The sequence below is a fragment of the Prosopis cineraria genome, unplaced genomic scaffold (assembly GCF_029017545.1).
Source record: "Prosopis cineraria cultivar Desert tree isolate PC_DT_omini unplaced genomic scaffold, ASM2901754v1 PC13, whole genome shotgun sequence".
NCBI classification, from domain to species: Eukaryota; Viridiplantae; Streptophyta; class Magnoliopsida; order Fabales; family Fabaceae; genus Prosopis; species Prosopis cineraria.
Window position 1 is genome coordinate 38,690,061 of NW_026555344.1, and position 10,508 is coordinate 38,700,568.

Sequence of the window (10,508 nt, forward strand, 5' to 3'; positions counted from 1 at the left end):
ATAAATTTTATAAACAACATTACACTAGAACATTTATATTAGTTGCAAAAAAAATATGTATCATAAATAATAAAAAGTCCATAAATAACAACTTGTTTTTCATTAAATGAATGTGAACGCGTACATTATGATTAGATAAAACTGATATGGCTCAAACTCTCTCTATATCCTTTTTTGACAAAATAAAACTAATAATGGCAGATGCAGCATTTGATCCATTTTTTACAAACTATGGCGAATCGTTTCAAGAAGCTAGTTGGCGTGAGAGGAATGTAATCGATTGAACGCCTGATCGTCTTCTCCATACTCATCTAAATAAAAGTGAATCGCCCACTCATACTTGTTGAACGAAAAAGCTTTAAATGAGAAAAAGAAGGAAGAAGGAGGAAGAAGAAGAAGAGATGGAATAGAGAAGCATGATGGGGAGGAAAATGAAGTTGATTATTGTATCAATATTGAAAGAGGAAGAGAGAGAAGGATGAGGGAGGAAGAACAGAGGAAGAGAGAGAAGAATGAGGGAAGAAGGATGGAGGAAAAAGCAGGAATTTTTGTTTGGCAGCTGGTTATGAGAGGGATAAATTAGTCATTTCACTAAAAAAATATAATTACAAATAAGGCCTTTAAGCCTTCAAAATAATTTTAAAATTTATTAAGCTTTATCTGCAAAATTTTTACTTTTTAAAATTCTTAATGTCATTCCTCCGAAAATTATTTTTAAAATGAGTTGTCAAAGAGGCCCTCCTCCTCCCCCTTATGATTGTTATTATTTTTGAAAGAAACAGACAGTTTCAGTCTAGCCCTCGCTCGTTCGTTTAGTCTCAAATCGCAAGTCGCAGCTCCTCTCTCCTGTCTCCACTCCAACTCTCCTCTGTGGCCTTTGACTGTGACCCCAGCTCTCCACTCCAGCCGTCGTGACTCGCTAGTTCTCACCCTCCTCTTCCGTTCCTGTCGCGCCGGGCACCCAGAGTCGCCTATCAATCTCTTGATCCCTCTGACCTTTCGTCTCTCGATCTCTCCTTGTCTCATCCCTCTCGATCCCTCCGTGATCACAGCTCTCCGGAAATCCAGGTTCGATTTTTGCTATTATTTTGTTCTGGGAATGATTGCTCGTGTTCCGGAAATTTTTGTTCTCTGCTCGGGTTCAGTTTTATAACTTTACCCCTGAAGTAATCACGCGCGCGCGCGCACATCTGCTAAGGTTGCATGCATAAGGTTACAAGTTGAATGACAGAGTGTGTTTCATGTTCAATAATGCTCAAATAATTCTACTTATTGTGTTGGTTCAAAACTAACAGAACAAAAGATTTTGTAATGGCAATAAAACTTATAAGTTCGAACCCTCCAGAGATGTGAGATAAGTAGATCCCATCAAGTAAAAAAATAGCGCTCCAATCATGAATACAAAATAAATAAAAGCAGCAAGCACATAAATATAAACCAGTATACGGGTAGTATAAAACAAAGCAAGCTATTCCCCATGTCAATCAGTGCAAAGCAACCTTCCGAAAGCACCAAGAAATTAAATAATAATTCATCCCCATCATAAAATGTCTTAGAGATAGATTGATGGGAGATGTATATTAGTGTGGTGGCAGAGTGAGATAGAGTGTAAGTGTTGGGAGAGTGATGAATGAGAGAGCATGTGGCAGCTTGAGTGGCGGATGAAAGTGGGAAGAAGAGACTTGTGATTGGGACTAACTATCTGGACCCAAGGGGTAGGACCAAACACATGGAAATTTCAAATGGCCTCCCCATTAACACTCTCTTAATACAGACACATGACTAGGAGATAAGTAGATAGTTTTGGTCTCACAGACATGACATTGTTATTTTTGGGGCGCTGTGCTTTTTATTTGATTTTTTCTCCCAATCCTTATTATTCAAATATTGAACTCTCCGGGTCCTCCTCTGCTTTTGTCCCTCTCTATTCTTTTTTATATATGCTCCAGGCTCCTTCTGCTCCAGCCTCACTTATATATTATATATATGCTTGTTTGTTGTTTAAGCAAAAGTAGAATTCTTCTGTCCCCTGATTTCCCATTTGTTGTCGTTTTCTCCATCTATATGGATTAAAATTAGTGCATGTCAGCTGTTTGAATTAATACGAAGAGTTTTGTCTATGGCAATCTTACGTTGTATACCTAGGATCACATTCTCATGGCCCAAATCATTCTGCTAATTATTGAGATTCTGCCACAAGTTCTCATTACAGCCTACTAGACTCACTCCTGGGAAGGTACGACTGAGATTGAAGAATTGGAAGGCTTGTTCTCTTTCCTTAGCTGGCCATAATACATTAATTAAATATGTGGTTTCTGCTACTTCTTCATATGCTATATAAACTTCTTTACTTATAGGTAGTAGTTGTAATCTATGGAATCAAATACCCAATTTTGTTTTTCTTTTTGCTGTATTGGAACTGTTTTCTGATATATATATATATATATATATTTTTTTTTTTCAGTTTTGATTTGCTTGCTTCGAATCTATACTTAACTAATATCCACTATTTGAAAACTCATGTTAAAGAATTTTGTAAAATTGAAACTTTTTACTATGTTTGTCTGTGATGGAGTATATATTTATTTTGGATTGTATTAATGTATTTTAAATTTGTATTGTGTTTTTTAATTATTTAGGAGTAGTTTTATTGTTATTTTGGATAATTCGTTTTTAAAGAGAAAATATGATTTTTTTTTCCGTAAAAAAACAAAGAAAAGGGGTGAATTTGTAATTTTTGAAATTGGAAAAATAATATTTAAAAATATTTTTCATTGGTGGGTTAGCCTGCTGGTTGGCGAGTCACCAACTCGCCAAGATGCTGGTTATGCTAGCCTGCCCCACACCTGCAAGCTGGCCCATATTAGCACCTCTATTTATAAAAGATAACAAGGAACAATAAAACAGCCCTTTGATATTTCGTAATCTATATTTTATACATAATATAAACTTTCCAACAAATTCACGATGGATACTGAGATTTAGTTTTCATTCTTCCTGCAACTCACTAATTTTGGGTAAAAACTATTCTTCAAACCAAAACTTCTTTGAGAAAACAACAACAACAACAACAACAACAACAACAATAATTCAAAGAAAGTCAACTCAATAAAATAATATCAGATTAGTTAGATTAATACCCTTTGACCTTAATATTCTGTAAGAACCATGAAGATTGATCCATGAGTATTTCGAATAAACATAATAAAATCAATAAATCATAAGAAAAGAAGAAATTCATTTCAGAGTTAAAGTAAAAAAAATGAATGAAAGTTTGTGTTTAAAAAATAAACTCTGGACTAGTAATTAATAATTAGTAAGTAATGATAAATAGCTTACTCTTTTTTTTCCATCAAATGATAAATACTTTACTCAAAACCATAAGATTATTTGATTAAAAAAAAAATACCATTAGATTATTTGCTTGCTCCCCCCCCCCCCATTAATGTTCAAGCTGGCTGGACCTAGCCATGAAGAGAGCCCAAGCAGGAGCTTATTCAGCGTCACTTCTGCATTTCAAATGACCTGTATCTCGCAATTAGCAGACAAGCTAAATTTCAACTCTCTTTCTTCCTCTTCCATTCCCTATTTTATTTTTTATCAAATTAAGCTTGATTGCCCAGAATACTTAGCAGGTTCTTGGAACACTAACTTTGGGAGTATTCTTGGTGAAAGGACTTTTTTTAAAGTAAAAACCATGGGCAAGGCTTCAAGGGATAAGAGGGTATGATTGATATATCTCTCTGATTATCTTCTCTTTGTTGCTCCATTATGTTCAGCTGGATTTTTCCATTCTTTTACAGGATATCTACTACAGGAAAGCAAAAGAAGAAGGTTGGCGTGCTAGAAGTGCATTTAAGCTTCTTCAAATAGATGAGGAATTCAACATATTTGAAGGTGCGTGCCTTGTCGGTGAAATTCAGAATATCCTGTCACAATAACTTTTTGTTTGCTTGGTTTTCTTAACATTTTGGTGAAACAAATGAATTCATTGGCTTGATTGGAAAGACTGTTTTGTATTTGAGGCTGGGAATGTGATTAGTGTTAAACAGAAATAGAAATTAAGCACTAGAAAATATCTTATCATGCATTTCTCACCTTTCACTAGAAAGCTTGGGCGTTAGCATCTTAAAAATAACTGGAAAGTTTAGCGAGCTTTGAAGTTCACAAGTTAACAGCACAACATGCACACACTTGTGTGAATGTGTGCATGTGCATCTATACAGTTGTATCCATGCGCATAAATTCCCTCTCTTGGCTTATGGTTATGATTTCTTGTGCAGGAGTGAAACGGCTGGTAGATCTATGTGCTGCCCCTGGTAGCTGGAGTCAGGTACTAGTGATTAGAAATGTGATAGTATTGAGCATAAGAAGGATGTAGAACAATACACAATTAATGATGGTAGCAATGCATTTCTGGTTTTCCTCTTTTCATTTATGCTAAAGAAACAATGTCGATGGAGGGTGAATGAAGAATCCAACCAGAAGAGCCAGGATTACTACATCAGTATGCTAGGTTAAGGGAAAATGCATTGACTGATCTAAAAACAAAGGATTTACTGAATAATGGACGACATTATTAACAATGCACCTTGAAGATGAAGATAAGCTGTTGGTGCTAGAACAATGTTTGAAAACTCTTGAGTTATGCTTGTACATTTACAGATCTCATGTGGGTTTCATCTTAATCACTGTATAATTCCTTGTTCTCTTATTCAGGTTTTGAGTCGTAAGCTGTATCTCCCTGCAAAACTTGCATCTGATACAAAGTAAGTTCACTTTCGTGGAAAGTTCTGTGCTTTCTTTAGGGTTTCCTTGATTTTAAGGTCTCAATGTACCAATTTAGAAATATAAATTAATGCAAGTTAGATTGAGTTCAAGAAATTTCTTGTTTGGTTTCTTTTGGTTATATAAATCATTGCCTAAAAGCATTTCACTTTCCCATTGATGAGCTTTCGCATGACAGTGTCACCATTATTGACACTGCAAAATGATTATGAACCATGGTATCCTTATTAAGTATTTATGCATTGAAAGTATCATACACTTTATATATATGTATATATATATAAAGAAGTTGTTGAATGAGACCTTTTGGTTAACAACATATCAAAAGGTTTGGTTGTTAATATGATATAATGGTATCGTACAATTTATGTAGCCGACTATATCTAGTGGGATAAGGATGCTTGTTGTATTCTTATAGAACAACATATCAAAAAGAGAAATACGAGTTTGACAATAAACACATAAAATTGCTCTATACATATCACTGTCATATAATTAATCTTTACTTTTGATTATTGAATATTGATTCATTGTCATATCTATATATATTTCTTCATAAGCTATTTATACTTTTTTTCCTTTGTCTAAAAACTTAAATAATTTAAGATACAGTCATAAAGTAGTTTTTTTTCTTTCTTTTATAACATTAACGGCCATTGGATTCAGATTTCATGTGTTACGCAAATCGGGTGTTTTCAAAGTGAGCGTTGAAAACTTAATGACCATTATGAATGTTCTGAATTAGTAGACTAGCATGGTTTTTCATGAAGTTTGCCTTAAAAAATATCTATTTGATTATCATTCTTGCCATTCTGTCAAGAATGTAAATTTTCTGGTGAACCATGATATGCAGGGATGGTGATCTTCCTCTTATAGTTGCTATTGATCTACAGCCAATGGCTCCAATTGAAGGTGTTATTCAGGTGCAGGGTGATATAACTAATGCCCGTACAGCCGAAGTGGTATATACAGTAGTATTATCTCAAATTTTTCATGCCTTTTATTCCTGTAGGAAGACGTTAATAATCACCAATCTGTATCTGATGCATATGAATAATTTGGACTGATAGAAATTAGAGAGGGATAAGGGAAAAGATGAGAGAAGAACAGAAAGTTAGGTAGGAGCAGAGAGGAATGAGAGATTAAGGAGAAGAGATTGAGGGAATTTGAGGAACGTAAGGAATTCTGTTGACTGATCACTGAGATAAAAATACAATTCAAATGCCTTAGTATATATAGGCTTTACGCTCACACTCTCCCAACGGCTACTCACAGCAACTGTCATTTAAATCTAAAACTAGCTAACATTTTACAAAACTATAACAGTATCATTGAATTTTAAGAAGTCCATGCTTTGCTTGTCCCTTTTCCTTTTTAGATATAAATAATTTTCTTTTGGGGATGGGTCAAAAATGCATGATACCAGAAGATATTATGCTTCTGAGGCAATTTGGATTAGGATCCACTATTGAAAATGTGTAAAGATTATGAATTCATATGTTTAAATCATTTATCTGTTATTATATATTTCTATCAGAAAATTATGTACTTGTTGCTTCTGGTTTGTTTGAATGTCAACTATACACTCGCAACTCCCTTCTGCTGTTCTTTTTGTCTTGGTGGCAAGAAAACGTTATGGTAGAAATGCAGTAAAGAAACAGAAGATAGCTATCAGATTGAAAGAAATTCACTGCAATGGTGTGAAAAATGTGATTATGCACATTGTTGTAGTTCCCCAGTACACAGGGTTAAATTGAAGCACCATTCAAATAAACTCAATTCATGTATATGGATTTGGCATGGTCTTTAAATGACCCTTTTAGATTATATTTTTATCCTTGGGGATTAGTTGGAACTTAAAAGTATAGGACTTGCTCTTTCAATGCTTCTTTTTGCCTACCAATTTGATTTTGTTCAATAGGCTATTGTACCAAAGTATGTGAAAGTGTCGTTTGTGTTGTTTTCTTCAGGTCATTAGGCATTTCGATGGTTGCAAGGCTGACCTGGTTGTGTGTGATGGTGCTCCAGATGGTAAAAGATATTCATAATTTAACTTCATAATGTTTTGATATATGACATATATAGTTATGCTTAGGCTAGAAAACTAAGATTTGTTCCATATTTTTGTGCAGTCACAGGTCTTCATGACATGGATGAATTTGTTCAGTCTCAACTGATACTAGCAGTTAGTACCTAACTGTTGTTGTGAACAACTTCTTTTATGTTCTCCCCCCCCCCCTTTTTAGTCTGTTGTCTTGATAGTTGATCTCAATTTGGAAATGAAAGTAATATTGAAAGAGTGAATGTATGCCTGCCACTCAATTTTTATTCATTTCTCTATGTTCTCTTGCAAGAGATGTATGCAATGATTTTTTCCTTTGTTTTCAATTAATCAACTTTTATTCTTGAGAAGTGCGTCCTTTTGGAGAGTTTTATTATGGGATTTGGAGGTTTAGGTGAAGCAAGGAAGGATTTGGCTAGTTTTTGTGGAGAAAGTCCAAGCCTCTTGAAAGCTTGGGAGTGTTTTCTTTTCCTTTCCTTGTAGTTTTCTGTTTCTGTGCTTGTGTGTGTGTGTGTGTGTGTGTGTTTGTTTTGCAAGAATTTCTGTAACAGGCTTTCTTTCTGTTTTACGTAGCTGAGTCTATAGTAGAGGATCTTTCAGTTTCTTGTTTCGGCTAGGGCTCCATCAAATTTCTCATCTGTTTTTTCCCTTTTGGTTTGCTGTCTCGATAATTCGCTACAACATGGAAATGAAAATAATATTTAAATGGTGGATGTATGCTGATGACTCAATTTTCATTCATTCCTGTTTATTCTCTATCAAAGAAAGTATGTAACGATGTTTTGCTCTTTGTTTTTAATCATTCAACTTCCTAAGTTCTTTCTTTTGGATGGTGTATGTGAACTTTATCCCTAAATGATTTATTCCTCATCTTGCTGACGGTTTTATAATCATACTTTACAATCTTATTAGATTTTGTAGAACGTTAATGCTTATCAGGTTTCTTCTTGCAGGGTTTAACAATTGTTACTCATGTACTCAAGGAGGGAGGCAAGTTTATTGCGAAGATATTTAGAGGAAAAGACACAAGCCTCCTATACTGTCAGGTTTAATTTGACATTGACTTAATCATGTTTTGCATTTATTTCTTCAGTCTAACCTCTCCGGATAGCTTTTGCAACATCCGTGTAAATTCAACAGTAGATGTTCTCCTGAGACTCATGATAGACACTGAGAAATGAGAATAAAGAGTAGGCACCTCTGAAAACAGTTTAAGCAAAGTGCCATGAGATCTGTGATTCTGAAAGGTTGACATGTTTTATAGATGCATATTTTCCCAAAAAAAAAAAAATCTCTAGGAAAATGATGAGCCATCCATAAGTAGTCAATATAATTGTACTTTGTTAGAAATAGAAAAGCTTGGAGTTACTTTCTTGAGTATTAGAAAAGTGCCCTGGTAAAAGTGGATTGAATTTTTTAGATTGATTCCACGACTAATAGAAACTCTTTTATACAGTTAAAAGAACCTACACGTGCAAGTTACTGGAATTGCAGCCATCCTTGTGACATTGTTGTGTGTTTATTGTTGCTGCTATCTATAGCAATTGTTTTTTGAGTTGACCTAGAATCTTCTTCCATTGCATAATTATATTTTTATAGTAGTTTTAATGATTTATGATTTTTAATGTCTACCATGAATCCATGATGTATGATTACATTTCCTATGCTTCCTTGTTATATTTGTTTGTTTGTTTGCAGCTGAAGTTATTTTTCCCTGTAGTGACTTTTGCAAAGCCAAAAAGCAGTCGAAATTCTAGCATAGGTAAACTCTAGTTTCCCGTCTTACTATTTTAATTTTTTACTTGGGTTTCTTTATTATTATCTTTTTCCTAGAAGGAATCACTTAGGAGTTGAGAGTCATGCCTTTCAAGTATGGAAGTTGTATATGCGAAGTTCTGATTATTTAATTTTAAATGTAGAATCTATGATACATCATCTGCTCCATTAGCTTCCCTATCTTTATATGACTTCGCTTAGTTGAGCAGCTTACCCTGTGCCTCCAAACATCTGGCATTACTGATGCTAATTTTTATCCAGGTGGCAGGAAGGTATAGTATAGTTGTTACTGTTTGTGCTAATTCTTGGTTTTTCCCCCTCCAGAGGCATTTGCAGTTTGCGAAAACTATTCCCCTCCTGAAGGATTCAATCCCAAAGATTTGCATCGCCTTCTAGAGAAGGTTGGAAGTCCCTCAGGGGCGGATGATATAGGTATATTCAACCCCTTTAGCTTATCTATTGGCTTTTATATTGAACAATTCTGCATCTAAAATTCATTCCTATTCTAGTATGCTCAAGCATCGTGCTCTGAGAAATTATTACCTTCCATTTTACACGAAGGAAAACTTTATTTGGTCCTTGACAAGAAGGAGGACTTTCAATATGGTCATTAACATATAATTGTCACCTTTCTATTTCATTTACATCTAATGTTCAACAACATATTTAATAATTTGCCGACTTGGCTGTTACTGGATGGTAAGCTTGGCCCGAATAATGGATGGCAAGTAACATCCTGTCAACAGCCTATTGGATTTGGTGTTAAATTTTGGGTGAAACAGAACTATAATGGAAGGGAACATTGTAAGGATTTGAATTTCAGGTGACTAAAAATTCAAAGAAATGATCCATTGGGGACCAAAGTAAAAGTCTACCTATCTGTCAGGGACCAAAATAGGGTTTCTTTATATGAAGACCAGAGTCTTTAGTTGATCTCATATGACTGTGAAACGCATGCGCGTGTGCAGATTGTTGTAGTGGGTGGTTGGAAGGACCAAACAAGGTTTATATTCCGTTTTTAGCTTGCGGGGACCTGAGTGGGTATGATTCTGATCGCTCATATCCACTACCCAAAGTTGCTGAGGGAACATATCAGAGCTTGGACCCTGTACAGCCACCTATTGCCCCTCCTTACAAGAGAGCCCTCGAGTTGAAAAAGGCCTCCACTCAGGGAATCCGACAACTTGAAAATCTCTCCTTGGATTCTTGATGATACGCCGGGCACTGCTTAATCATAATGCCGTTTGGAATCTTTATTCTTTTCCTCCTGCCATGATATGATTAGTGGATTGAAAATTATGAGTTACCTTGCGTCGTTGTTGCCTTACCTGCTGGTGATCTTTTTCGTCACCATTTTAAAAGAATACACATTCTTCAGAGATGACAGTCCAAGCTTGTAACTGTTCACTGGTTTTAGTCTAAAACTTTTCTTTTTTGGCAAATAATTTTGTTTAGAATGTTAGGTTGAAGCTTGGGTCATTAGGACTAGATATATTCATGAATGGATAAAAGAAAATATAAGGGCAAGCATGAAATGTATCTTTCACGTGTAACTAGAAAGGTGGAACTCTGCATTGCAAGAAGTCTTACCTCATAGTAAGCTGCACTAAACCATGGAATCTCATAATGAATTGTACAATTTATAATTTATAAATAGACTTGAAAGGTATAAATAACACCCTTCTTTTGGTAATATTTTGTACTAAAAGCATGAAAATAAAGAATTAACATGGGTTGTGCAGAGTTCTCTAGACAGAAACAAGACAGAGACTTGAGATCACTGTGAAACAATGGTGGGGTTGCATCAGTTCTTATCTTTTATTTTGCTTTAAGTGGTGGCACAGTTACCACAGCACCCAGAATTGGGCCTTGGAGAAACATG

At 35.0% G+C, this 10,508-nt stretch overlaps 1 protein-coding gene across 6 annotated transcripts; it reads left to right on the forward strand.

Annotated features, from left to right (window-relative positions):
- The first annotated feature begins 770 nt into the window (after positions 1-770).
- LOC129290679 (putative tRNA (cytidine(32)/guanosine(34)-2'-O)-methyltransferase) lies at positions 771-10,071 on the forward strand. 6 transcript variants are annotated; one of them, XM_054927542.1, is made up of 13 exons: positions 773-1,068; positions 2,146-2,236; positions 3,636-3,724; positions 3,804-3,897; positions 4,284-4,333; positions 4,720-4,769; positions 5,642-5,750; positions 6,759-6,819; positions 6,921-6,973; positions 7,804-7,896; positions 8,549-8,612; positions 8,951-9,058; positions 9,595-10,071. In XM_054927542.1, the coding sequence occupies exons 3-13, from the start codon at positions 3,698-3,700 to the stop codon at positions 9,834-9,836; spliced, it is 951 nt and encodes a 316-aa protein (XP_054783517.1). In that variant the 5' UTR covers positions 773-1,068; positions 2,146-2,236; positions 3,636-3,697; the 3' UTR covers positions 9,837-10,071. The 6 variants fall into 6 exon arrangements, with proteins under 6 accessions (XP_054783522.1, XP_054783517.1, XP_054783518.1 ...); XM_054927543.1 differs by having other exon boundaries at positions 3,676-3,724; XM_054927541.1 differs by having other exon boundaries at positions 2,146-3,724.
- The last annotated feature ends 437 nt before the right edge of the window (positions 10,072-10,508 follow it).

Excerpts from the sequence above, each read along its gene's own strand:
- LOC129290679 (XM_054927541.1), top strand. The coding sequence starts at position 3,446 with ATGTTCAAGCTGGCTGGACCTAGCCATGAAGAGAGCCCAAGCAGGAGC. Across the intron at positions 5,751-6,758 it reads ATGCCCGTACAGCCGAAGTG|GTCATTAGGCATTTCGATGG; the intron begins GTATATACAGTA and ends TGTTTTCTTCAG. Across the intron at positions 8,613-8,950 it reads CAGTCGAAATTCTAGCATAG|AGGCATTTGCAGTTTGCGAA; the intron begins GTAAACTCTAGT and ends TTCCCCCTCCAG.